General features: G+C 66.0%; 1 protein-coding gene across 3 annotated transcripts in view; it reads right to left on the reverse strand.

The window, feature by feature from the left end:
• Window positions 1-746: 746 nt before the first annotated feature.
• Window positions 747-27,575, reverse strand: part of SEMA4D (semaphorin 4D) — a 70,588-nt gene continuing 43,759 nt past the window's right edge. For 2 of the 3 annotated variants that reach the window (XM_055128684.1, XM_055128685.1), the window contains exons 2-15: window positions 21,720-22,015; window positions 19,789-19,934; window positions 19,488-19,550; window positions 18,503-18,601; window positions 17,182-17,275; window positions 16,415-16,531; window positions 15,768-15,919; window positions 14,669-14,844; window positions 14,433-14,589; window positions 12,626-12,848; window positions 11,678-11,793; window positions 10,158-10,330; window positions 9,684-9,727; window positions 7,259-9,276 (exon numbers count right to left, since the gene is read on the reverse strand). In XM_055128684.1, coding sequence (XP_054984659.1) covers window positions 8,366-9,276; window positions 9,684-9,727; window positions 10,158-10,330; window positions 11,678-11,793; window positions 12,626-12,848; window positions 14,433-14,589; window positions 14,669-14,844; window positions 15,768-15,919; window positions 16,415-16,531; window positions 17,182-17,275; window positions 18,503-18,601; window positions 19,488-19,550; window positions 19,789-19,934; window positions 21,720-21,801 — 2,553 coding nt within the window. In that variant the 5' untranslated portion in view covers window positions 21,802-22,015 and the 3' untranslated portion in view covers window positions 7,259-8,365. Of the gene's footprint in view, window positions 1,534-1,982; window positions 2,081-2,826; window positions 3,037-6,918; window positions 7,129-7,258; window positions 9,277-9,683; window positions 9,728-10,157; window positions 10,331-11,677; window positions 11,794-12,625; window positions 12,849-14,432; window positions 14,590-14,668; window positions 14,845-15,767; window positions 15,920-16,414; window positions 16,532-17,181; window positions 17,276-18,502; window positions 18,602-19,487; window positions 19,551-19,788; window positions 19,935-21,719; window positions 22,016-27,575 lie in introns of those variants that run through there. The other variant, XM_055128686.1, reaches the window with a different exon arrangement.

Raw genomic sequence — 27,575 nt, forward strand, 5'->3', positions numbered from 1 at the left:
GCGAATCTCAGAGGCCAGGAGGACAGATGGCCACTTCAGGTCCCTTTTCTTTAAGAAGGGGCCCGTTTGTTCGGAATCAAGAGCAGTGATTCCACTTTGCAGGGGCTGGGCTGTGGCTTCTCGGCGCCCTGTGCGCTGTCCCCCGCGGGCTCCTCTTGCACCTGGGCCCTGAGCAGGAGCGTTGTGCATGCCCAGAGCCCCGGCAGCCCTGCCTGCTGGGCTGCTGGTCGCCGTCACCAGGGAAACGGCAGGGATGGAGCCTGCCGCTCTGTGCTTGGCAGCTGTCCGGAGCACTTGGGGGGAGCATAGTGCAGTGGGTAGGGCCCGGCCTTGCGTGCACCGGCCCAGGAGCGGCCCCTCGGCACAGGGCTGGGGGTAGGCCGAGCACGGCCAGGAGCTACAGAAGTGCTGTTGAATCCAGCCCCGCGGGACCCCTGAGGCGCAGGCAGCAGTGGGCTGTGGCAGCCCAGGAGGAGGGCGGAAGCCCTCGCATTGCTCCTGCGTACTCGTGTGTGCAGTGCAGGCCACGCAGGCGCGTGGAGGCCTGGGGGGAGATCAGCAAGGAAAGCTGGCGCGGGAGCATTAGCTCATGCAGGGAGCAGAGAGAAGGTGGCGTGGAGTCTGCACCCAGGAAGGTTTGCTGGGCCCTGGTGATGGCGTCACTCCTGGCCAGTGCCGTGCTCGGGAGTGGCTGGGGAGCCCCCCGCCCCTGCCCCCGCACAGCCCAGCCCGGAACTCACAGGACAGATGTGGACCTTGGCCTTTATTTTCTCAGGAGTGTGGGCAGCTGAGCCTCAACCCCGTCCCTGGCGCATCAGCAGGGCCCCAGGGATTCGGGTTACGGTTCTGCTGAGTCCAGTGCCCTGGGCACACGTGGCAGGAAAGACAGAGCACGAGAGCGCGGGGAGGCGAGGGGGTGTTGGGAGAAGCTGCAGCCCAGCACGTAGCTCTGAGCCAGACGGGGCAGCGGGGCCAGTGCGGAGGCACCGGAGTCAGGGTGGGCTGCTGTCCTCACGGCTGTCGGGGAGCCGTGGCTGGGGAAGGGCGCGTGGACACTCGGGGCATGTTCGCCGTGCAGGACGGGATTGGCTGGGCCCACACAAGTGGCTTTGGGTCCGAGACGCAGGTGTTGCATTCACGAGCAGGAAGGCCTCGTTGGGGGCTGGACGCCTCTGAGGCCTCCGCTCGCCCATGCGCGACAGGAGCCCAGGGACAGCGCAGAGAGGACACACGCGACGGCTCTGGGGAGGGCAGAGCGTGGCGCTCATGCGCGGTGTCCCGGCGCGCCTCGGGGCAGGTGTGCGTGCTGAGCCGAGCCCTACCGGGGTGCCGGCACTCCAGTCCCTGGGGCTCGCGGTGTGCACCGGGCCTGTCCTCGCCGCGTCCCCTGTGGGCTCCGGGGGTGACGGGCTGACCGCTGACGCCGTTCAGACCCTTCCAGACTGTCCCGGCACTTCCAAACTTCTGCCACGTAGTCCGGTCACCGAGACGACCCCGCGCTGGCGGCTAGAAGGTGTCCTGCTCACAGTGCTCCTGGAAGAACAGCACAGCAGGACCCTCCACCACCCCACCCTGCCCCAGAGGTGGAGGTGGGGGCGAGTGGGGAGGGGGCGTCAGAAAGGCCCCACCTTTGTCGGCCGTAGGAGTGGGGCCTTGGGGGCTCCCGGACCCAGAACTTGGGAGCCTCGAGTTTATGCTGCCGTGAGCCCGCTCCTCATCCCTCCCCCTCTGCTTCCACTTCTACTTCTCCTTCTACCCCCCTTGCTCCACCCCTACCTCCTCCCCCTTCTCCGCCCTCCCCTCTCCCCGACCCCCAGGCCAGCGCTGCTCTAGTCACCCGGCTAGCTTTCCTGTCCTGGCCAGGGGTGGCCTCGTCCTGCCCCCACCCCCACCCCTCCTTGCTCTTTTCCCTACAGGGCTCCCAGGCGCTGGGTGGGGGGGGGACATGATGTGGGGTCCCCAGGCCCCCAGAGACCGCATACCCAGGCCTTCCTCCAGCCCTGCAGCAGGCGGTCGTGCTCGCCCGCCGCAGCCCTCCAGGCGCTGAGCTCCCGCTGCCACTGCTCCTGCGGTGCCGTCTCTGCAAGAGTGTGAGCCGCCCTCAGGCCTCGAGCCCCTGCCTCGGGCTCCTCCCCACCTGCCCGGGCCCGGCCACCGAGGGCGTGTGCACGGGAGAAATGCGGACTGCCCCTGCCCCAGGCGCACGCGTGTGTACAAGTTGGGGGGGGGCACCCCTGGCAGTGCTGGGGACTGAACCCGGGTTGGCCACACGCGAGGCCAGCGCCTGACCCGCTCCCTGTCCCTCCGGCCCCACATGCACGAACTCCTGAGAAAACGGGAAAGCACCCGGTGAAAGGCGGCGTGGGGGCTCGGCTCGGCGTGTGGAAGGTGAGCACCGCAGCCCTGGCGAGGGAGCACAGGCCTGCTGCAGTGCCGAGGGCTGAGGGGGCCCGTGCCCGCTCTGCACCAGCAGGACAGCCGGTGGGCGTGCACTGACCGGACAGGGCGGCCGGGCGCCAGCAGACGGAGGGAGGGAGGGAGGGAGTACGGTCACCTTGGCTCGGGGGCCAGGGGGTGGAGCCTTGGCAGGAACGGCGTGGCTGTGCTGTGGCTGTGGGTAGGTGCGTGCGGGCTGTGTGTAGAGTGACGTGTGTTGTGTGCAGTGAGGAGTGTGAGTGTGCCCTGTGTGTGTGGTGGTGCGAGGTCTGGTGTATGGGGGGGATGAGCCTTGAGGGACAGGGCATGTGCGTCTCAGTGACACCCAGCACCGGCCTGTCGTCCCAGCCACCTGCCCGGTGTCCTCTGTGTGGGCTGCAGGGTGCTTACCAGGTCTCAGGACACGGACCCAGGCGGAGGCTGTGGCGCGCTCGGTGGCAGAGAGGACGGAGCAGCGGTACTCTGTGCTCTCCCGGACGCTGTCCCGCAGCCAGCTGAGCACGTGCGCCCTGCCGCCGGGCAGCGGGAGCTTCTGCACGGGGACGCACGTCTCCGGCTCACGGCCACTCTTCTCCCAGACGAGGCGAACGTCTGCAGGACCTGGGGGCACAAAGAGCGTCTCCACCCGCACCGACAGCCCTGGGGCAGGCGCCAGCCAGCCAGTGGTGCCGAGGGGACAAGTACCGCGGAGGGGACACACTGCTGAGGGGCACACTGCTGCACGGGCGGGACTCGGAGGCCCAGAAGCGCAGCCTTGGGGCACTTGGCTCCCAGTGGAGGGAGGCTCATGCAGCTGCTGGATGGGCCTGGGGGGTCTGGACGTGTGAGTCAGGCCTGAATGCTGCCCCCGCACAGCAGGGCCAGGCACCGCCTGCTGGGCCTGGGGCTGGTGGCCAGCGTGCTCAGGCCGCCTCAGTGGAGTGGGAGGGCCTCTGGAGGGCACTACAGCTGGCTGGCACTGTGCTTATGACAGAAATGAAGCAGGTTGGTTCTGAAAGGAACCCAGCAAGGCACCAGGAGCACCTGACACGGAGGACAAGTGCCGATGGCTGGGGCTGGTTCTGTGCAGGGGTATTGCAGGGCCTCGTCAGGTGCCATTTCTTGGCACCTCCCAGCCTGGTGCTCTGGTCTTAGATGTTGGTGCCCTAGTTTGTACTTCCTGGCCGGGCCGCCTCTCCCCACACGCACTCAGGCCCTTCCTGAACTGCCCACGCCTCCCCCTCCCCGCCACACAGCCGTCCCCACTGCTGGGCCGGGCTGCCTCACGCAGGTAACTAGGGTCCAGACCTTTGTGACCCTCGAAGTCGGTTCTGCAAAGCCCAGCTTCCTCCCTCAGCCCTGCGCTGCCAGGGGTGACAGTGGGTCTCAGACCCTCACAGAAGGTTCTCATGCACCAAGCCCTGAGCCGGCTCCTTGGTCCCAGGAGCCCTGAGTCACGGGCAGCTGTGCGCAGGCACCACTGTCCAGGCGTCACTTGCTGGACTAAGGTCGGGCGGTGAGAGGAGGAGTACTTACATTCCATTATCCTTTCACACTATCGACTCATCGGGAGCAGGCGGGATTCAAGAGAGATGGAGAGAGAGTTAGACCCCAAGGGCCGGGATGGGACATTGGCGGGGGGCAGCAGGGGGCACCTGGGACCCACCGTGCCCTTCGTGTGCTCAGCAGAGGAGGCACCAGGCTGGCCCCACGCCCCCTCCCAAGCACCCCCTGAGCACTGGGGCCCCTCAGCTTGGGGTGCAGCTGCAGGGGTGTCAGCGGCTACCCCACACCATCCCCGCCACCTCCCTTGCCCGTGGGGGGGCACGCCCTACCTCGGAGGCGCCCGCTCCCCCAGACAGCTCTGCTCTGCCTGTCTCCTGGGCCTGGCCCAGAGCCCCCCGTGTCCTCAGCGGCCCTTCTTGGGGCTCCCCCGGCCTGTCCCCGCTGTAGGCTCTGTGCTCAGTGCCCCTCCTGGCTCCAGTCTCTGGCCCCTCGAGGGCACACAAGGTCGGGTGGTGTGGAGGGGCACCTGCTGGCATGGGATGGACGCCTCGCTCAGGTTGGGGGCAGGGGGTCTCGCACCCCAGGCAGCCCCGAGGACTGGGAGCCCTGGCCCCTCCCTCCCAGGACTGCACAGACGGAGCCTGGGGCGTCGTGGGTCCCTCCTGGGTTGCCCAGAGGGGAAATATCTCTGGCGAGCAACAGTGGGCACCGGAGGAAAGCTGGGGCCTCAGTTTCCCTCCGAGGGCTGGGAGGAACGAGGACACTTGTGAGGGCCTGGCACAGCCCTGCCTCTCCCGCCCGAGGCTCCGCAGGCCCACGACCACCTCCCTTTGCTCCTGGTCTCCCCCGAACACAACTCCACACAGGATTCCCAGAACCCAGTTCTGCTCTGGATGGGCAGGGCGCCGCCTGGGTTCAGAGCTCAGCGCAGGTGTGCAAGGCCCGCGTGGGACAGTGAAGGCACCTTCCACACAGCCGGACGAGGAGGCTTGGGTGTGCAGACTGCCCCAGGGGAGACTCCGACCCGGCCCGCTCAGATACGGTCCCTCCTTGCCTGGCCTGAGCTGGCAGCGCCCCGCAGCCCGTGGGTGCACGTCCACCCAAGACCGTGTGCAGCTCACAGAACCCTCTTGAGAGCAGAACGCCGGTGGCTGAACACACCCAACGTTTGTGCGCCATTCAGATACGGGGGAACATGGCATCTGTCTTCCCGCTTTCACAGCCTCTCGCTGACACCGCCCACAGCCGTGCACTCTGGACACCCACACGGGGCCACGGGCCGTCTTCCGTGTCCAAGGGACATGCACTCGGCTGCAGTCTGTTTCCCCAACACCATGCAACCCACAGACTCCTTTCCTGAAGGCTCGGAGCTCATTCTAGGAAACTGCTAACTGGTGGGTGTTGGGCATTAACCCTAAGTGCCAGGCTTCATCAGTGAGTTGCCCCTTTTCCGCCCCCCAGACAGTGCTCTTGTGAGCACCTCTAACCCCCCGAGTTTATCTTTAACCATTTCTTTGTGCTTTACTCTCGATGTCAGAACTCTCCAAGTCAGGGTTGGTTACTTACATAAAACTTTCTGGTGACTTTGGACTTTGTACTTGTAGTTAATTACTTGCTTTTGGTTAACTCTGAAATATATCTACTCCTGGGCATCGGTCGTAAGTATCTGACCTAGACTTTGATAGCCATCATTACTAATACCCCAAAGACGTGGGGTTCTACAGTAAACCTGGAGGGACCCGGAGTGAGCGACAAAATGGGACAGTTTAGAAAGCATGAAAGCACGGTCTTGATGCAAGCCATTGTGATTTAAGAGACAGCACCCCCATGAGGAAGGAAGAGCCAAACTGGCCTGAGGAATTAGCCTGGGGTTTGTGGCAGAAGCCCAGTAGCCTTGCCCTCAGAGCCCAGAGAACCGGTTTTTTGTTTTGTTTTGGTTTTGCCTTTTGGGTCACACCCAGCAATGCACAGGGGTTACTCCTGGCTCATGCACTCAGGAATCACCCCTGGCGGCGCTCAGGGGACCATATGGGATACTGGGAATCGAACCCGGGTCGGCCGCATGCAAGGCAAACGCCCTACCCGCTGTGCTATCACTCCAGCCCCCAGAACTGTTTTCTTAATAAGAACTATATCTCTTATTGTGCCTATTCAAATAATGCAAGTATTAAGTAAACTAATATGTATAATTAAAGGGCAAGAGAAGAGCAATACAGAATACCCTGGGAGCCTGTCTCCTTGAGGAGCCCCACCCCACCCACCCGCGTCCTTTACCTCTGTACAGGATCCATCACACCTACGTGCAGTCCTGTACCTTGAGCCCCCTCAGATGTTCTGTAAGTATGCTAGCAGCTCTGCAGTGTCCGGGCCATTCTGGCCGCGTCAGTCAGTCTGTCCCTATCTCTCTGGTCCTCTCGGGGAGGTGGCTCTTGGCCACCGCACACATCACGCACCCACCGTGACCCACAGTGAGCTGTGAAGACAGTAGTGGGGAGAGCACTTGCCTTGCACACATCCGACCCAGGCTGCACCCGAGCTTCCCATGTGGTCCCCAAGCACCATCAGGAGTGGCCCCCCATAGAAACAAAAACAATTCCTACTTGGGGCTGGCATGATAGCATGGCACTGAGGGCGCTTGCCTTGCACACAGCTGACCCAGGTTTGCTCTCCAGCATTCCGCAGGGATCCCCCAAGCACCTGAGCACAGCCAGGAGTAACCCCTGAGCGCCATGGGTGTGGCCCCCAAACAAAAGCAAAACCCTGACCCTCCCACCCAAATCTCCAATCACCCCCACTGTGAACAGACAGTTTCCAGAGTCCATGGACGCAACCAGCATCCGGTAGGAAGGCCTGGCGGCTCTCTGGGCGGGACACAGCCTCGGGCCTAGTGGCTGCCCCGGGGGAAGGAGCTGGGGATGCTCCGGCCCAGCGCAGCGCTTCTGGCGGCCCATCGGGGTCACTGGGAGGAGGCCCGCCCCCTAGAGGCGCCCCACTCACCTGTGGCCTGGCAGAAGAGGTGGAAGGTCCCCAGAGCACGCACGTGCTGCGCCTGGTCACTGAGCAAAGGTGGCAGGAAGGCGACCCCCGAGGTGCTGTCGGGCCCCAAGCCTGAGGCGGGCCAGGGGCCTCGGGGAGAGGAGGCCGAGTCGGGGCCCACACAGGACAGGGAGGAGGAGCCCGGAGGAGAGAGGGGCAGAGGAGCGGAGGCTGGAGACAGAGGACAGAGAGAAGGTGCTGAGGAGCAGGGCCGGGCACAGGCGAGGGGAAGAGTGTGGGACCCCCCGCCCGCCACCCCCAGACGCGGGCCTGCAGCCTCAGCCAATGACACGCGTCCACATCCAGGATATAAGTGTCTAGTTTATTTGATTACTTTGCAAATGTATACAATTCCAGGTAGAAAAATAAAAACAAAGTAAATCTTATAAAACACGAACATTGACACCGAAACAGTCTCACGGCACGGAGCTGGGAGGGCCCCACCCCGGGCACACAGAGGCCGGCCCTCTGCGGGCACGGGGCGACCCCGGGCCCCGCCACCCAGCAGGTTCCCGAGGGGCAGCACATGGGAGTGAGTGGGGGGCCGTGGGTGCGAGGGAGGAGCAGGCGGTGGGCTGGGGTGAGCTGACAAGGCCCGCTGACCTGGGGGGCAGCCTGTGCTGGAGCCGGACTGACCGCAGGGCCCCGGCCCCCGCAGAGGCGCCCGCTCCCCGACTCTCCATCTTGGAAAAACAAAGAGAATGACAACAACGGAGAGCATAGAAGGAAAATCTCTCTGAAAACCAAATTTCCTGCAAGGAACCAAATCAAAAAACTTTTTAAAAAAAAAAAAAATGCCTGTGTTCTCGAGAGATGGTTTTGTTTGGATTTCTAGAAAAAGCAGAAAGAATGCATTTTAGCAAAAATAAGTTTATCCCTGAGAATCTGAACAACGTAAGCCCTATCTTATCCTGACAGAAACAAAATCTCGAGACTCTCTCCGGGGGACGGAAGCGTCTACACTTCAGCAATGAAAGGAACAAAAAAACGAAACGAACACCAAACAGACAAGACAAAACCAACTCCGAAAACAAACACGCGAACAAAACGGGCAAGGAAAGGTTCGTGCCAATCGGGCAACAGACGATAAGTTACCAATCTGATAAACTAAAACGTCACTTCCAATCTGGAATTAAATTATCGTTCAGGGGCTGCGAGGGGGGAGGGGCAGGGGCAGACTCTGGTGGTCCCGCGGCGCCCACCCCAGCGTGAGGACCCCACCCCGCCTCCCCTGCACTCCCCGTGCCCCTGCGGCCGGGCGGGCTTGCCGTCTTCCCAGAGGACAAAGACATCACGTCACACGCTTGACCCAAGAGAAAGAGACACAGAAGATGGAGGTTTGCAGACCCCCAGTGCGGGGGCCGGGCGGGGCGGGGCGGGGCAGGCCAGCAGCAGCCGGGGCTGAGCCTCAGTCCCCGTCGGCGTCCGAGTCGGCGAACTTGAGCTCGCACTTGACGTCGAAGGGCCGGTCCCGGACGGGGAGGTCGTCCAGCCGCTGCGAGTCCTCGCGGTCGGTGGGCGCCCGGCTGGCCATGGTGTCCTGCTCCGTCTCGTAGCCCGTGTCCAGCGCGGGCCTCGGCTGCCCGCCGTTGTGCTGCGAGTAGCTGCCCGGCTCCACCAGCGTCTCCTTCACGCTCTGCTCGCAGTCCGAGAAGTCGGGCGCCGGCTGCTTCTTGCCCAGCAGCACGGCCGCGCGGAACTTGAGGCACGGGCCGGGCAGGTAGCCCCTGTAGCAGTTGTAGGAGACGAGGCCCAGGCAGAGGAGGAAGAAGAGGAGGAAGAGGAACATGAGCAGGCTGTTGTCGCCGCCCTTGAGGTACAGCGTCTTCTCCGAGTGCAGCTGCGGCACCGTGTTGATGACGACCCCGGGCTCGCAGGCCGTGCTGGGGGGCGCGGAGCCGGCCGGCGGGGCGGTGGCGCCCGGCGTGGGGGCCCGCGGCGCGGGGGTCTGCGGCCAGGAGCCCTGGGTGGGCCCCGCGGACACCCCGGGGGTGAGCCTCCTGCTCTCCGTGGGGGCGGCGGGCGTGGCTGGCAGGGGCACGCGGACCTCCAGGACGTGCCTGGCCACCAGCTGCTCGACCGTCCTGTTGCGGACCCTCTCCTGGGCCAGGCAGCGGTACACGCCGCTGTCCCCCGCGGACAGGTTGAAGATGAGCAGGTGCTGCCTGCCCAGCAGGCCGTACTTGGGGCTCTCGGCCGCCAGCGCCCCGTCCTGGAACCGCCACACCACCCGCGCCAGGTTGGACTTCTGGGAGCATCTGAGTTCGGCCGTGCCGCCGTGCGTGAAAAAATGCTGCCGGAAACTTTCTTTCGCTCTATCTGGAACATCAAAATAAACGTGCACACGCGTCAACGACCCCACTGGGCAGCGCGCTGCCTTTAAAGCGAGGCGCCGGGCACGGGCAGGGCGCCGGGGCCGCCTCCGCGAGCGACACGGCATCTTCCGGAGCCACCGGGGGCCGGCGGGGCCTTGGCGAGACGAGGAGCTACGACGACAGTCGGGGGCCCACCTGCCCCTGCCCCGGCGCCCGGGGACCCCCGCGCGCTAAGCAGAGCGGAGCAGCCCCGGAGCGGCCGGGAGAGCGGGCCCGCGGGGGCCCAGGAAGGAGACAGGGCCTCCCCGCAGTCCCTCTGGGCCCGCCACACGCGCCTCCGAGAAAGCGACGCGAGGCGGCGTGACGCCCGCCCAGCCCGCGCCGCACGAGCAGGGCAGGGAGGAGACTTACCTGGGCAGCTGGACACGTCCCCACTCATGTCCTGTATCAGAGACCTGCAAGGCACGGGGCAGTCAGCAGGTGGCGCTTCCCTGCGCAGGGCTGAGGGTGGGGCGCGTGCGCCCGGGGCTGCCAAGCGCACAGTGCTCCCTGGGGGCGGGGCCTCTGCACTGGCGCGGGCACGCGCGCGGGCACGGGGCGGGGTGTACAGAGCATGTGCGCGAGGGGCGGAGTGTACACGGGCAGCGCCCCTTCCAGGGCGGGGCGCGCGCACACGGGGCTGGTGTGCGCACAGGGGCGGGGCGTGCGTGCACGGGGCGGGGCGTACACAGGCAGCGCCCCTTCCAGGGCGAGGAGCGAACACATGGGGCGGGCCGTGCACACAGGGGCAGGGCATGTCACGGGGAGGGATGTACAGAGCGTGTGCACGTGGGGCGGGGTGTACACGGGCAGCCCCCCTTCCCGGGTGGCGCGCGCTTCCCTCACCTGTGGGAGTCGGGGGTCTCGTGCAGGGGCACGCAGGCGGCCTCGGCCTGGCTCCAGGCGCAGTAGGGGTCCCTGGCCAGCACGCAGTCCTGGCAGGAGCCGTGCTTCCGGCAGAAGGCCACGGGGGCCTGCACCACCCCTGCGTTGGAGCCCGCGTAAACGAACTTCTGGCCCTGCGTGGGAACAGGAGGGGGGGGGGCAGGTGAGCCGCCGCCCACCGCCTCTACCCTGAGACCCCCGTGCAAGTGAGAGGCACAGGACTCAGGGGGCACACTGGCCTCTGCCCCGCCGTCCTCAGCCAGCACCAAATCCCTGCGGCCTCTAGGTGGTGGCCTCCGATGGCCACTGCTGGGTGGGATCCGGCGGGGGACAGAACGCCTTAACCAGAGCAGCAGGCACTGCCTCAGAGGGAGGGGAGGGGCTCACAGGTGAGCGTGCCCCGGGTGGAGGGTCCCAGCCGTCCTCACCAGACCCTGTGGTCTCAGGAGCACCCCACATGGGCACTCGGCAGCGCCTCTCCCTGGCCCGGACCCCCGGCCCCTGCCAATGGCCCGCAGTGTGGACTGACACTCAGACGGGACCCTCTGCTGGCAGCAGAGCTCAGGGTGGCTGCAGGGGGTGGCTGCCCCCCCGGGCCCCGCCTCCCTGCCTCCGCGCCCGACTCCCTCCCTGCCCCTGTGGCACCAGTGAGGAGCGGCGTCCCCGAGAGGACTGACCGCAGCGCCCTGGGAGTCAGAGCACCTGGCCTGCAAGTGGCCAGCCCAGTCCCTGGCGCCATCTCCGAGCACCAGGAGTGATCCCTGAGCAGAGCCAGGGCGTGAGGTCCTCTCGGGGACGCCAGAGGAGGAGGGGGCGCTTGATCACCAGGAAGCAGCGCCCCCTCGTCCTCCCTCCCATCTGCACACTGCGGGGTCCCAGCCTGAGGGAGGACCCTGCGGGGACGCCCCTGCTGCCGCGCCCCCCTGCCCGTCCCTGCCCGTGGGGTCCCGGCGGGGCACACAGACCAGGGCAGGAAACGGGGAGCTGCACACGGAGCAGGGCAGGGCCCAGCGGCCGCCTCTCTAAGGACACCACGGAAGCAGGCGGGGATGCAGCTCGCCTGTTTCCAGCCCCCCAGCATGGCGGGACACCGGGGGCCAGCTCGGGGCCAGGCCCACGGCCCCCCGAGAACGGGGTTGGTGCTTATACATGTGGGTGGCCCCAGCAGAGTCCTGGACACCCGGCCCAGCGGACACAGTCCTGCGCTGCTGGCCCCAACACGCTGGCGAGGCTCTGACCACTGAGGACGGCTGTCTGGATGCCCCAGGGTGGGTTCCCGGGTCAGCAGAAACCGCACCCCGGGTGGCCTCGGGCACTGCAGTCCCCCACTCGCCCACAAGAGGGCACTGTGGCACCGGCCGGCGGATGGTCAGCGCCGGAGGGGCTGGGGTGGCCACACAGCAGGAAGCACACCTTGCAGGAGCGCCTGGACACGGCAGCGCCCCCCGCTGGCGCACAGAGGAGCACGCCGGGGCCCCTACCTTCCTGGAAGACAGCAGCAGGCTCTGCACCGGCTCCGGGTCCCGGAACAGCTGCGTCTCCTCGATGACGTGGGCCTCCCCGTCCAGGCTGACGGCCTTGTGCAGGGCGCCGCGGTCTGCAACGCCAAAGCCACAGTCACGTGCCGCCAGGAGGAGGGGGTGGTGCCGGCCCCACCAGCCCTGGAGGCCAACGATGACCCAGGCCCCCCGCTCCTCTCGCGAGTGGACGGCGACTGCACAGACACATCAGACACGAACAGGAAAACGGAGACGGGGGCCCACGTGGTGCTACTCCAGGGAAGGGCCAGGCCCGCCGGGCTGTGCCTGGGACCCGCACCCGCGGTGCCCGGCAGGGCTGTGTACTCCATCAGGACTGGAACCAGGGCCGCAGCCAAACAGGAAGGCCAGTGCCTCAAGCCCTGGACAATTTCCTCAGTCCAGACTTTCTCTCCCTCCCGTCTCTGGTGTTCAGGGCTTGCCCTGGCTCTGCTCAGGATCACTCCCGGCAAGGCCCTGCGGTACCAGGCACAGAATGCAGGTCCCCATGTGCAGCCCAGCGCGTGTCCCCGGCTGTACCCCGCCACAGCCCCGGCTCCGTCTGACTGACAGACAGATGAGCATCCCGTCGGCTCAGCACCCTCACCCAGGAAGCTGCCCTGCACCATGCCCGCTCCTCATTCCAGAAACACCACGCACCCCCGGCTGCAGGGAGGCCGCGCCTGTGCCCGGCAGGCCAGGACAGGTCTGTCCCGGCTGGGCAAGCACGCGGGCACCACCTGGCTCCCTCGGCACCAGCCCAGATCCACCAGACTTGAACTTCCAGATCCACCGGCCGGGCACGCGGCTCGGGGCCCTGCCCAGGTGGTGTGCGGGTCACAGGCTGGGCGTCCCCGGCGTGCCGGTGTCCCCACGTCCACTCGTCCACCCGGCACGCGGCCCCGGGCCCACCTGTGCTGACAAACAGCACGTCGTAGGCCGTCCCGTCCAGGGCGCGGGTCCGGTCCACGGCGATCTGCGTGTAGTTCACGCCGCTCTTGACGAGGCGCGGCCTGTTGTCCGCTGGGGCCACGGAGTCATCCATGAGCGGGTGGTCCTTGACGAACTGCAGGGTCTTGTCGGGCAGGTTGAGGGAGCTGGAGAAGTTGGCGGCCCGCGCCGCGTGGTCGATGCACTGCGGGAAGGAGGCGGTGGTCAGCTGCGTGGACACAGTCCCGCCCTCTGGGAACCCGGGCAGCCCGCAGGCAGGTCAGGGGCCTGAGAAAGGGCGAACCCGGCAAGCTGGCCGCAGGCACCGAGGCTGCGCCCCGGCTTCTGGAGACACGGGCGGTCCGGGGGGCGGTGGGGGAAGGAGCCAGTCGCAGGTGTGCAGGTCCCTCGACCTCGGGCCCACCCCTGCCCGGCCACAGGATGCTTTGATCCACACCATGAGACCCTGCCCCCCCAAGGCAAGGGTGGGGGCTTCCCAGGTCTTCACGGAGCAGATAAAATGGCCAAACTCTTGGGAATGGACACAGGCCATACAAGAGCACCCCGGGGGGGGGGGCGGGGCAGTGAAATGGCCACGGCCGAGCGGGAGGGTCGGAGACGCTCCTGTTCACTGCAGGTTCGCTCAGAAACGTGAGGATCGGGGAGGTAACACAGGGGCTGCGGTGCCCGCCTCGCCTGCCCTGACCAGTCTGATGCCCGGCAAGATATGGTCCCCACGGCACCGCCAGGAGTGACCGCTGAGTGCAGAGTCGGGAGTCAGCCCTGAGCGTAGCCGAGTGTGGCCCCCACACCAGAGACAAAAGGAACGATGACCAGTCACTCCACAGGGTCTCGGGGTGGGGAGCCACGTGGCGGGGACGGTCCTGCCCATGGGCTGGCCACCGTGTCCCCCCCGGGGCCCCACCGAGTGGGTGCTGCTGAGAGAGCCTCCGGAGCCAGAGACTCCTACACAAAATCCTGATGTCGGAAGAAAACTGTGACCCTACTATGCGCACAGCGGAGCTGATCAGAACACAAGGGCCCAGGGAGCCCGGCTCGCTGCAGCGGCAGAAAATGAACCTAAGGAGATTGTGCAACGCCGAGTTCACAAACAGCCCGTGCCAGCCAGGGCAGTTCCTGGCTGGGGCAGGATGTGGCAACAGCAGTTACGCAACGCAAAACCAAGAAGAACCAGAGTGCGCGCGCGCGCGTGTGTGTGAGAGGGTGTGTGTGAGCATGTATGTGGTACAAATGTGTATGTGTGTGAGAGCCTGAGTGTAACAGTGAGTGCCTCTGTGTGTATCTGACTGTGAGTGTGCGAGTGCACGTGAGTCAGTGTGTGTGTATACTTGTGTGTGCATGTGTGAGTGCCTGTGTGTATCTGAGTGTGTGAGTGCATGAGTCAGTGTGTGTATACGTGTGTGCATGTGTGTGAGCCTGAGTGTGAGTGTGTGAGTCTCTGTGTGTATGAGTGTGTGAGTGCATGAGTCAGTGTGTGTGCGTATATGTGTGTGCATGTGTGTGAGCCTCAGTGTGACTGTGTGAGTGCCTGTATCTGAGTGTGTGAGTGCATGAGTCAATGTGTGTGTATATGTGTGTGCATGTGTGTGAGCCCGAGTGTGAGTGTGTGAGTGCCTCTGTGTATCTGACTATGAGTGTGCGCGTGTGTATGAGTCAGTGTGTGTGGATGTGTCTGTGCACTCACAGCCCTCCCCAGTCCGAGTGTGTCTGCAGGTGCACGCGTGTGTGTGTATGAAGCATGCGTGTGTGTGTGTGTCTGTGCACTCACCGCCCCGGGCCTCGGCGTGGGCAGGGCGCCGCTGTAGCGCACCCACTTGGTGTGCGACTGCTCCACCGTGGTGCTCTGCATGAACTTGCCCTGCGAGAAGACGGCGTCCACCGCGGACAGGTTGTACGCACACACGGCCGACAGCCCCACGTTGTTCCTGGGGAGGAGGGTCAGCGTGAGGGCATGGGGGTGGGGGCTGGGGGCCACAGCCCCGCCCGTGCCCCGCGGGCACTCACAGCTGCGGCGTGAAGACCCCGTAGAACACGGGCTCCCTCAGGTCGGGGGCGCGGAGCACGACGGCGTCCTGCAGCACGTTGAAGACCAGGCTGCTGTCGGGCCTGGAGCACAGCAGCCGCGCCTTGAGGAAGGACGTCCACTTCTTCTGCAGCGTGCGCTGGCCGCCCCTGTCGCCCTGGGCCGAGAGCATGGCGGTCAGCGGAGGGCGGGCGCGCCCTGGGGGGCGATGGCACTGGGCGGCTGGGAGGGTGAGGGGCAACACCCCCAGGGCTCAGGCCCTCGGGCAAAGTCAGTGACAACAGCACCCAGACTCCAGCAGGGGGCGCCGAGGCCCTCACGGCAGCCACACTGGCCGGCTCAGACCCCTGGTCAGCACGAGGCCCCGCTGCCCTGAGGCGTCCTCCTGGCCACCAGGCCGCCCTCCTCTCGCCCCACTGGGGCCTGAGCGTCTGCACACTCCTAGCACCCTCGGTGGGACGTGCAAAGGCCCTGGTCTGCAGAACCACAAACTCTGAGGGGTCTCTTTTGGCAGGGGGTGGGGTGCGAGGCTCAGGGGCCTCTCCTGGTGGGGTCAGCTCCATGTGGGGTCAGCCAGTGCCTTCTCTGCTGCTCCAGCTCTCCGCCCCCACAAACTCTGAACTCTGGCTGCAGGAAAACCGAAGTGCCCGGACCCTCCCGGACACTGAAGCCGCCGCACTGGGAAGCAGGGACCCCCATCCCGACAGACACTCCCTAGCGCAGGAACCAGAAACGAGCTCCCCGGGCTGCAGGGGGCGGTGAGGAAGTGGCCGGGAAACCTGGGGGGGGGGTACGGAGGAAGGGCACTGGCGGACAAGCCCCTTCACTCCTGGGCTTCACCAGAGGGTCCCTGTGGGCCCCTTCGAGAAGCAGCAGCTGCCGGGCCTGTGAGCGGCCGGCCGTTTCCACTGACCCTCCAGCTCAGACAACTCTGGTCACCATGCCATGACAGCCAGAAACACAACTGTGTGAGAGCCGCACACGCGCCCCTCTGAGGGTGGGGCCAGACGTGGCCCTGAGGACAGGGCGGCAGGGAGGGGCGCGCGGCGACAGGCCGCAGCCCCGCGGGGACCCACTCACCTTGCACACCCTGGCGACACGGGGGATCTGGAGCTTGACGACAAACTCGTACTCCACAGACACCTCGGTGAAGAAGAAGTACACGCGGTCGTCCCCGCCCGCCGCACTGTCGGGGCTCTCCCGCACCACGTCCGCAAACACGAAGCTGGGCTCTGCGGGAGACGGAGTCAGCCTGCGCAGTCCCCCTGCCCCCAGCCCTGCCCCAGGGAGCCCGCTGGGGGCGCAGGTCCCGGGGCCCATGGGTGGTGGCCTGACCTCGGGCACCAAGGCAGCATCCCGGCCCACCAGGCCCCCCCGCCGCTGAGTCTCGAGCACAGCCCCACCCGAGCCAAGAGCCAGCAGCCCCAAGACCCAGACGTGATGACCAGGCTCCCATGGCCAGCCCCGGGCACAGAGCACCAGGCAGCGGCTGTGATTCTAAGGCCCCAAGGACGCGTGCGTGCCCCCGGCCGTGACCCCCTCCCGTGCCCACAGAGGCACGCGCACTCCACAGGCACAGCCCGGGGGACACCTCACACAGAGCCCAGAAAGCGCCTTTACACTGGCGGGAGGGGCCACAGGCTGCACCAGCAGGGGCTCCTCGCGGGCGGGGCTGCCCTCAGAGGGAAGGACCCCCCTCTCTGCCTGCAGCGAGGCCCCAGGCTCACCGTTCAGCCATGGGATCGCGTACTCGGTCCTCAAGAGGGCGTGCTGCAAAGAGTTCCGGGAGATGATGGGCTCACTGCCCAAGAAGTTGTAGGAGGTCCCGGAGTACAGGTCTCCGTCTGCAGTGAGGGGAACGCAGTCAGGGGCAGCGGCGGGCACGGTGCCCAGCGCCGCCCTGCCCGGGGGCGCAGGCTCGAGTCCACCCTCACACACGCCGGCCCGTGTTCTCTGTGTCACACTGGTGTGGCCCATTCTAACTCCGTTTCAAACATCGCTCTGCACTGAAATCCAGGCCCTTATCCAAGCACCGCGGCCTGCAGCACTGCGGGCGGGCGAGCGTCACGCTCCAGTGCCGACGTGGACAGTTCTGTGTGTCTGCGGCCACACCGGGTGTGCTCAGGGCTCTCTCCCGGTGGGGCCCGGGGGCCGTCTGGGATGCTGGGGACCACACCTGGGCCAGCCCCACCCACTGTGTCACTGCTCTGCCCCTGACGCGTTTATTTTATGCTCCACGCTCAGGTTTCTCTGTGGGAGCAATGATGGTGCCAGGTGCTTTCACAGGGGCCCACGCAGGCTCCCCGGGCCACCAGAGGCAGCTTGTCACAAGCACTCCGGGACACGGACGCTCCAGACGGCCTGATGTGGATGCAGTCTCCGCCCGTCCAGCTGGAGGCTCTGCCTCGTGTCCTCGTGGGGGAGCTCGACCCTCCCACCGGGGGTCTCCCCAGCGCCCTGGGAAGGACCCGAGAGCAGTGCCCAGGGGACTCACCGACCATCACGGACGTGTAGCTCTGGGCTGGGTCAAAGGGACACCTGCCTTTGCCATCTTCGTTTCTCCCCAGAAACTGGAAAGATGTTAAGTTCTAAAGGAGAAGAAACAGGGGTCAGGGGCAGCGCCTGGGCCTCCATGGCGTCGTGGCCTTGCCCTGCCGTGCGCTCACGCTCACTGGGCCAGGGTGTATGTGCCCCTGCGAAGAGGCCTGACACCCGCGTCCTCACTCAGGGGTGTGAACCCGAGACCCAGGCGTGGCTTAGGGCCTCAGTCTACGCAACTGTCGTAAGGGCACTGCCGACGGCACTCAGGCCACAGGCCGGATGCTGTGCCTGGAGATCAGTGGCCGAGTGTGTGGGCAGAAACGGCAACCGAGGCAAGGAAGGAGCGTGAGCAGAGGGAGGGGCCGCGCCTGCCCGTCAGTCGCCCTAGGCACAGCAGGTCTGCCCGAGGGCAAGTGGCAGCACCCGAGCACCAGGAGGCCGGACCAGGCGCAGGACTCGGCCCTTGGAACCACAGGACCAGGTGCCCGCAGGCTCCCGACAGGACCCGCCAATCACCTCCCTCGTGGCACACTTGAGTGCACCCAGGGCCTGGCGTGTCCAGCTTAGCCATCAGACCGGGCATCCTTATTCCGGGCCTTCTTGCAAGGGGGAGGGGGCTGGACTCTCCCTGTTCTTTATCTGGGTGTGTGGGGGAGGGGAGCTTTGGGCCACACCCAGCAGCTCGGGGGTTACTCCTGGCTCTGCACTTAGGAATCACTCCTGGTGGGGCTTGGGGATATGTGCCGGGGGATCAAACTCCAGCCCCCGCGTGCGCCTGCCCGGCCCCTCTCCTGCCTTCATCCTACACGCGCTTATGAAAAAGCAAACATCGGAGAGGAAAAGCGATGGTGGCCCGCACAGCCCTGGCCCGGACCCCCAGGGGCGTGTTCAGGGCGTCAGCAAGAGAACAGCTCTCAGCTCTGAACAAATGGGGGTGCCACCGTCCAGGACACGGTGTGGGGGTGGGGGCGCAGCTGGGTGCCCCCGTGGCACTAAGTCCCGAGAAGGCGAAGGCGGGCAGCCAGACAAGCTGGGCGTGTCCAGGGCGGGCCCTCCCTTGCTGTGGGCGCGTCCCTGGAAGGCCCCGCCCCTGGCGTGGGTGTGTCCCAGGGTGGCCCCGCCCTTTGCTGTGGGCGTGTCCTAGGACATCTCTGCTGGGATCCCCTTGCTGTAACCCATCTCAGGGTTTCGTGGACAAGAATCTGGCTTGGTGGGGGGGCAGGGGTGGCCAGTGGCCTGTCCGCAGCCCTCTGTGGGCAGTGGTGCCGGCTTACCAGGTGGTCGCAGGTGGGCTGGAAGGCATTGGTGCCGCACACATACAAGGCCCCAGTGCCCAGTGGCTGCAGAACACGGATGTAGTTGAGACACTCGGTCTGCAGGGAGAGAAAAGTGGCATCAGCGGCCACCCACCACCAGGACACCCCGCCCCGCCAAGCCCATCCCAGAACCCCTGTCCCTCCAGGTCCACCCTGAGCCCCCATAGGCCCCAGAGCCCCCCACCCCCGCCCCAGCTCTCCGGGCCCAGTGGTTTTAGATCGTGTTTTAGAACTTGACTGAAAAGCATATGAGCAAACATCTGAAATGCTTTCTGCTTTGTGTAAGGGCCACACCTGAGGCGAATTCCCTGCTGGGGCTGGGGGCACCTTGGAGTGCCACGGGGGGCAGGGGTGTCCCAGCCCCGCAGCCCGAGCGCCTACACCGACTCCGTGTCAGCCAGCCCTGTGGGAGCCGCCACCTCAGCTGCACCAGCAAGGAATACCCTCCTGAGGGCCGCCCACCCGGCCCCAGCAGGGGCCAGTCCGCATGGCCCGTCCTGCACTATCCAGAAGCATTAGGGGACGCTGCTGATACCCGACCCCAAGGCCACCGGCAGGAGGGATGTGCCCGGGCACAGTGGCATGAAGGCACCAGAAACGTCCGTGTTAGGCCACTTGAATAAATCCCATCTGGTCAAATGTAAACAGGTGTCTTTCTTTTTATTTATTTCTTTTTGGGTCACACCCAGCGATGCTCAGGGGTTACTCCTGGCTCTGCACTCAGGAATTACTCCTGGGATGCTGGGAATCGAGCCCGGGTCGGCCGTGTGCAAGGTAAATGCCCTACCCGCTATCGTTCCAGCCCCACAAGTGCCTTTCATATGTGTCTCGAGCTGGGTGCTGAGGCCGAGACCCCGCATCACAGTCAGGGGTGCTGGCCAGGGGGTGGTCAGTGGGCAAGACCCCTGTGGACAGGAAAGACCCAGCTGAGGAGAGAAATTACCTGCTTGGATTTCCCCTTCTCTGCGCATTTTGCTTTCTTATCTTCTGAGACCTTCCAGTAAGCCTGTGTGGAGGGGGGTCAGCCTCAGGGCATGCCCCCCCAAAGGAGCCGCAGAGACGGTTCTGGAGCGCGTGGGCATGGCCATGTCCACGCAGGCACATGTGCCCGGGCCGCGTGGGCTCTGCTGTACCCGGGGGGTCGGGGTCAGTGGGTAAGGGAGGACAGTGGCCAGGGGCAGTGCACGCTGGGTGGGCTGCCAAGGAGGCGGGGGCGGGGCAGCCTGGGCCAGGCGGTGGCCTACCTCATGCAGCTTCTGGGAGACGTCCAGGGCGCTGAGAGCGAACACGGCTTCACGGGCGCCCACGTACAGGGTGTCCCCAGCCTCGTTCAGGAGCAGGACGGAGTAGTTAGAGATGCCGGGCTCGCGGAAGTGCAGCAGCCTCACCTCTGCGTGGGGACAAGGGCGGGGGCACATCAGGCGGCTCCCGGCACGGTGCACATCTGGGGCTGCGGGCAGGGCCCCCCTCAGGGCTGCCCACACCCATTTGCTGCCGCCATGCGGCCACAGCAGGCGGCCCCAGGGCCTTCAGCCACAGACCTCCCAGCCCCCACGGTGGCGCCAGGAGCATGACCCTGGCCGTGACCTCTGGGAGCCAATGAGGCGATGCTGTGGATGCCTCTAAGCCAGGGTGGGGTGGGGGGGTCTGTGGATCTGCGTGCGCAGGGCAGGTGAGACCGTGCCCGACCAGGCTTTACTGCACTGTAGCACTGTTGTCCCATTGTTCATCGATTTGCTCGAGCGGGCACCAGTAACGTCTCCACTGTGAGACTTGTTGTTACTGTTTTTGGCATATCGAATATGCCACGGGGAGCTTGCCAGGCTCTGCCATGCAGGCGGGAGACTCGGTAGCTTGCCGGGCTCTCCGAGAGGGACAGAGGAACCGAACCCGGGTCGGCTGCGTGCAAGGCAAACGCCCTACCCACTGTGCTATTGCTCCAACTCTAGGTTTTATTAGGGGGAAAAAATACCTCAAAGCCCTTTAAGAAATACTTTCACGGGTGAGGCCAGAGAGAGCACAAGCTGTGCAAGGGCCCCCTTGCACGCGGCCGCCCAGGTCCCACCCCGGGGGCTACACTACCCCCCAAGCCCAAGGACTGAGCCCTGAGCACTGCTGGGTGTGACTCCAAAACAAGCAAGCAGCGACTACCCCTAAGTAAAGACAGCCCCTCCCAGCGAGCCCCGCCGGCCGGGCGCCCGACACACGGGCAGAAGCAAGGACAGCGTGCAGCCCGCCCGCCCCGGGACACGCGCTCGGGGGAGGACGGCCGGGCCAGCTGCCTCTGCCTCAGCGCAGCACTGCGGGCCTGGTGCCCTTGGGTCACTGTTCCCCTGGGCGCCTGTTTCATGACTGTGGGGTCTGGCGTGAGTGCCCCCCTCTGCTCCCTGGTGCCCTTGGGTCACTGTTCCCCTGGGCTCCTGTTTCATGACTGTGGGGTCTGGCGTGAGTGCCCCCCTCTGCTCCCTGGTGCCCGCGGGTCACTGTTCCCCTGGGCGCCTGTTTCATGACTGTGGGGTCTGGCGTGAGTGCCCCCCTCTGCTCCCTGGTGCCCTTGGGTCACTGTTCCCCTGGGCTCCTGTTTCATGACTGTGGGGTCTGGCGTGAGTGCCCCCCTCTGCTCCCTGGTGCCCGCGGGTCACTGTTCCCCTGGGCTCCTGTTTCATGACTGTGGGGTCTGGCGTGAGTGCCCCCCTCTGCTCCCTGGTGCCCGCGGGTCACTGTTCCCCGGGGCGCCTGTTTCATGACTGTGGGGTCTGGCGTGAGTGCCCCCCTCTGCTCCCTGGTGCCCGCGGGTCACTGTTCCCCTGGGCGCCTGTTTCATGACTGTGGGGTCTGGTGTGAGTGCCCCCCTCTGCTCCCTGCACAGAAAGAATCAGCCCCACCCCAGATCCACACGGGCCTGTGACCCACGGGCACAGCCCCACTGCAGGGATGCCCCTCCCCCTGCCCCTGCCTGGGACACGGGCTCAGACCAGCTCCCGGGAGAGGGAGGGGTCGCCTGGGAAGCTGCAGGACGGTGCCCACACCCGGGGCGGCACCAACGCCATCACGACCAGGGCACCTCCCCCTCCCGGGACTCGTCCCTGCCACCCAAGGGGACAGACGCCGGCCTCAGAGCAGGGGCCTGCCAGACGGAAGGCCCCAGAACCAGACACGCAGCCGAGGGCCTCACCCCTGTGCTCCCAGGTGATCCTGGGTCCAGGCGCGAAGGCCAGGGCCATGCCTAGCAGCAGGGCGAGCGTGGGCAGCAGCATCCTTGCGAGCAGGGGCGTCAGCGGTGAGTGCTGTGGGCAGGGGTGAGGGCAGGCGGCTCACAGCCCGCGGGCGGGGCCCTGCGGCATGGCCTGACGTGGCAGGGCGGCCAGGTCCCCGCGCCCCCGCATCTCCGACGCACAGGGCGGCTCAGGTCCCCTCCACGGGGTCACGGGCCCCCCGGGGGCTTCTCAGACGGCGGCTGCAGGAGAGACGCTGAGGAGAGAGCAAAGGGGGGGACAAGCCTGTGAGCAACCGGGACCCCGACTTCTGCATCCCAAGAGCCCCCCAGAGCCCGTTCCCACCGCCTCAGTGATGGGCTGGCAGGGCAGGGCCCCCATACAGATGGGAGCCGCACTGGGGGCCGCGCCACACCCCTTGTTCCGGCCATCTGGACACGAGGCGGGGGCACAGGACTCGGCAGAGTGCGGGCCGCGTGCCCAGGCGACAGGCCTCAGAACACGCGCCCCAGAAGACCTGCGCTCGGAAGGACGGGCGGGAGGCGGCAGCGGCTCCTGAACTCGGCTCTGCACCCCTGCAGGGAAGGGCTGCGAGGAAAGAGCCGCGTGGAGCAGGGCGGCACAGCGACCGGCACGGGGACACAGGCCCCCAGGGGCCCGGGCGGGGGCCGGAGGGCAGCCCAGACGGGAACTCCGCGCTCTCGGCTCACGTCGCTACAAACCTAACTCAGCTCTGGAAGGACAAAGCGACCGTACAGTGGGGGGCGCTAGCCTTGCTCGCGGCTGGCCCAGGCTCGATCCCGGCACCCGGTATGGTCTCGGGGCCCCACCAGAGCTACCCTGAAGCCAGGAGGAGCCTGAGGACTGCGGGGCGTGGGCCAAAGCGCTCCGCCCGCCGAAACAATACATGGGTGCTCTGGTTCCTGGCAGTCTCCCGGCGGGAAGGCCCAGCCTGTCGCTGCAGGCTAGTCCGGGGGCCACACCTGGGCAGACACACGTGACAGGCGCACTGGCTACACCACTTACCAGGTCACCACGTGGCAGACACGCTACACCACGATGCTGGTGTCTACACGGCAGACGCACTCGCTGCATCACTCATGGCGTGGCAGAGACATCACTCGCGACACACTCACTGTGGCAGACTCACTCGCTACGTGGCGACACAAGGGCTGGTGCCACGTGGCCTAACGGGACAGCAAGGGCAGAGGCCCGGGCTCTGCTGCTCCAGGACCCTGGCCCAAGTCCCCGCAGGCGGCCCGTCTGCTGCGGTGCCTTCCCCTCAGGGCCCTAACCAGACGCTGGGGCTGGCGCCAAAGGTGGGGCTGGGGGGGGAGCAGAGGCCCAGCTAGAGGCCGGCCGGGAGGCAGGAAGGCCCAGCAGGTCCACGCCACAAGCCAGAGGCCCCGAGGGAAACGCAGGACTGGCAGGGGCGGGGCCGCCCGCAGGCAGAGGTGCCCCTGGAGGTGGCAAACGCTGGCGGAAACCAGCTCCTTCCGCAGGAAGCTCAGGGGCTCAGCATGGTTTCGGGGAGGAGAGGAAGCAGTGACTGCAATCCCGCCCCGCCAGCCGCCCTGCCCGTGATGGGGCGCGGGGCGGCCTCCGGCAGGGCTCCCGTCTCTCCGTGCCGCCGCCCAGCGGCTCCACAGCGCGCTCCCGGGCACTACACCACCCTCAGAGGGCGGGGGGCGCGCCTGGCCCCGCCCCCGCTCCAGGGGGCTCCGTCACCGGGGAGTGGGCGCTGCTCTCTGTGGGTAGGACCCGGCTGCCCGGCAGAGCCCGGGCTCCAGGGGACACGGCCTGAGGTCTCAGCCCCTGGGCGGAGGGTCATCCTGCTGGCCGGGCTGCTGAGAGCAAGGGTCCTGCCGGGCCAGGTCAGCAGTCCGGAATCGAGGGGCTCCCACGCCACCGCAACGGCCCTGCGGACCTGCGCCCGTCCGGATGAGTGGCCACAGGCACTGTCCAGGCCAGGAGACGAACCTCGGGGCGGCTGAGCCTGTGACCGCAGGGCCGGCCCCACAGCCAGGCCGCCTCTGTGTGACCTTGAGTTGAGACTTCCGCCTTGCGGGGGCGACGCCCGCACCTGCTGTGGCAGGGTCCCGGGGCCCGTATGCTGCTCTGGTGTCTCCACGTGGGCCGAGGTGTGGCCTGCCTTCGAGGGATGCCCTGCACGTGTGTGCCCCCGAGAATGTGCAGCCACAGGGGCCGGGGCCCGCGTACCCGTGTGCTGGGCACACCCTCCGGCGTTAGACTAACGGCAGTCACGCATGCCCGTCACAGTGGGGGTCCCTCGGGGAGGGCTGAGGCCGCAAGGTGGCTGCCCTGCCGTCCTGCACTCTGGCTGGCCTCGAGGGCAATGCCCGGGGCCCTGCCCGCTGCCAGGACCCCCCGCCCGGCAGGAACAGCTCCCCCCGCAGGCCGGGCTCTGCCCCACCCAGCTGCCCAGGGGGAAGGGCCCGGCACTTTCTGCCCAGGCCGGGGTGTGCCCGGAAGGTGGCAGCAGCAGGGCGGCAGGAGTGCGGGACCCCAGGAGAGGGGGGGCCCCCGGCCCCATGGCCCGGCACGCGGCACCACTCATGCCTCAGTTACACAGTCACGCGCTCTGGGGGGCGAACACTCCCTCAGTGCTGTCCAGTGAGGCAGGGCCAGGCCGGCGCCCCCCGGGGTCGCATCCATGGCGGGCGACCCCAGAAACACCCATGTGGTGGCGCTGCCCCGAGCTCACCCCGAGACGCCCACGACCGCAAGTCCGGTGCCTGGGGGTGGGGGTGTGGCAAGACCAGGTGCGGGTGGGGGGGGGTGCGGCAAGACCAGGTGCGGGGGGGGGCAGCAAGACCAGGTGCGGGGGGGGGCAGCAAGACAAGGTGCGGGGGGGGGCAGCAAGACCAGGTGCCTGGGGGGGGGGGCGGCAAGACCAGGTGCCTGGGGGGGGCAGCAAGACCAGGTGCGGGAGGGGGGCAAGACCAGGTGCCTTGGGGAGGCGGCAAGACCAGGTGCCTGGGGGGGCAGCAAGACCACCGTCGTTTCCCAGCAAACAGGACGGGGGAGGGTGCTTCCCCACAGGCAGCGACTCAGGTTCAAGCCCAGCACCTCGCAGAGCCCCCAGTCCCGCCAGGAGCGACCCCTGAGCCCGGCCAGGTGTGGCCCCAGACCAAGACAACAGGCAGGACAATGAACAGATGCTGAACCCCGAGTGACTGGGCTCTGCAGGAGGGCAGGAGGGCGGGAGGGCAGGAGGGTAGAGGGCAGAGGGCAGCTCCGCACGGGGGCCACCCAGGCCACATAGCCCCGGGGCGCGGCAGGCGCCACTGCCTTTCCTCGCTGGGTTTGTTTTGTTCTGAGCTGCACCTGGTGATGCGCAGGCTTACTCCTGGCTCTGTGCTCAGGGATCACCTCTGAAGAGCTCGGGGGAGCCTGTGGGGTGCCTGGCAGAACCCCGGCTGGCTGCACACACGGCAGGCACCTGCCCCTCACCACACTGTCTCTCCGGCCCCTCTCTCCTCCTTTCTCACTAAACACAGAAGGAAGAAAGGAAGGAAGGGAGGGAGGGAGGAAGCGAAGGGGAAGGGAAGAAGGAAAGAAAAGAAAAAGGAGAAAGAAAGAAAGAAAGAAAGAAAGAAAGAAAGAAAGAAAGAAAGAAAGAAAGAAAGAAAGAAAGAAAGAAAGAAAGAAAGAAAGAAAGAAAGAGAGAGAGAGAGAGGGAAGAGAGGGAAGAGAGAAGGAAGGAAGGAAGGAAGGAAGGAAGGAAGGAAGGAAGGAAGGAAGGGAGGGAGGGAGAGAGGGAGAGAGAGAGAAAAGAAAGGAAGGAGGGGGGCTGGAGCGAGAGCACAGCGGGTAGGGCGTTTGCCTTGCACGCGGCCGACCCGGGTTCGAATCCCAGCATCCCATATGGTCCCCCGAGCACTGCCAGGAGTAATTCCTGAGTGCAGAGCCAGGAGTAACCCCTGTGCATCGCCGGGTGTGACCCAAAAAGAAAAATTTTAACAAAAACAAAAAAAGAAAGGGAGGAGGGAGGGAAAGAAAGAGAGAAGGAGGTGGAAGGAAGGAAGGGGGGGAAGGGAGGGAGGGAGGAAAGTAGCTCCTTTTTCTGTCCTTATTTGTGCTTTTCATCATGGGGGGAAAGTAACAACCCCCACCTGTGCATTTCTCTAAGTAGTAACAGAGGACACGGTCCTTAGTGACAACTGACAGTTACTGGAGTGACTTCATAGCCCCAAGTTCCAAAACGTTTCCTTAAATGACAGAACTCAACAGAATCCGGAGACAAAAGACCGGGGCTTGGGAAAAAATAACTACCTGAGACGCCGCGTTCTGCAGCTCCAATAAATAAAAATAACCTGACCAGCGCGGGACACACGGCCAGGCCCACGCAGAGAGCGGCCGCTCCACAGGGACCACCTGGCGCCTGGGAGCCAAATAGCAGGACACGCCCTGGACGGGCAGAACTGGGCTGGGCACCGCGTCCAGCGGGCCTCCCGTGTGGCAGGGGCGGGGAGCAGGCGCCGCTGTCCTGGGCCCCAGGGCCTCTGGAGCTGGACACCCGGGCGGCGTCACCCAGAGAGGGACAGGCTCCCGGCCCCGCGCACAGGGCACACTTTCTGCTTATCCACTCAGGGAAGGGGGGTCCTGGGGGCCGCCGAGGGGCTGTGCAGACAGCAGAGAGGCAGGAGGCAGGGGGCCTGACAGAGCAGCCACCCAGGGTCCCAGCAGGCACGGCCAGACACCTCCCACGGGGAACAACCATGAGGAGCTGGAACCAGACAAGGAAACAGATGCTTTTCCCACATCTCTGAACAGGCAGAGAGAGAGAGAGAGAGAGAGAGAGAGAGAGAGAGAGAGAGAGAGAGAGAGAGAGAGAGAGAGAGAGAGAGAGAGAGAGAGAGACAGAGAGACAGAGAGGGAGGGAGAGAGAGGGAGAGAGGGAGAGGGAGAGGGAGAGAGGGAGGGAGAGAGAGGGAGAGGGAGAGAGAGGGAGGGAGTGAGAGAGGGAGAGGGAGAGAGAGGGAGAGAGAGAGGAGAGAAAGAGAGGGAGGGAGTGAGAGAGGGAGAGGGAGAGAGAGGGAGAGAGGGAGAGAGAGGGAAAGGGAGAGGAAGAGAGGGAGAGGGAGAGGGAGAGAGAGGAAGAGGGAGAGAGAGAGGGAGGGGGAGAGAGAGAGAGAGGGAGAGAGAGAGAGGGGGGCCCCAGTAGTGTAGGTGGGGGACACTCTGAAACCCAAATCAGCCCTGAGACAAAAGACCTGTCTCAGGAGCACTGAGGCACAGAGCCCCAGCCCAGACGCAGGGCCCCGAGGGGAGGCCCCAGGAGTGCCGGGACACGGGCGGGACCTGCACTCAGGACGGGGCCATGGCGGGCTCATGCTCTGCCCCACAGGCCTTGGGGCCAGCGCGGTGCAGGGACGCTGCCTGGGCGCAAGACACTCCCGGCCCTGGGTTTGACTGGCCGGGGCGGCCCGGGGGAGACGGGGGCTGCGGCCTCTCCCCTCGCCGCTTCCCCCCGGCCCGGGACAGCGCCTCCCAGATGGGCGCCCGCCTGAGGGCCTGAGACCCCAGCGCTGAGACACGGAGCACCTCTGCAGGCGCAGGGCCAGCTCGGCCTCTGCGAAGGCCCTGAGCAGTTCCCACGACTCCCCCTTCGTCGCTGGGTCTCGGGGCTGGAGGAGTGGGCCCGGTGCTCCCACACGCAACGCGGGTCCTCCGCGCGGCCTCTCCAACCCCACCTCACAGACTCCAAAGCGCCCGGAGCCCGCGCGGCCTTAGCCAGAGCCACTGCGGCCACGAGGAGCAGACGCGGGTCCCTGCTGCCCCGTGCAGGCGGC

Source organism: Sorex araneus, chromosome 2 (assembly GCF_027595985.1).
Source record: "Sorex araneus isolate mSorAra2 chromosome 2, mSorAra2.pri, whole genome shotgun sequence".
In the NCBI taxonomy this organism is placed as follows: domain Eukaryota; kingdom Metazoa; phylum Chordata; class Mammalia; order Eulipotyphla; family Soricidae; genus Sorex; species Sorex araneus.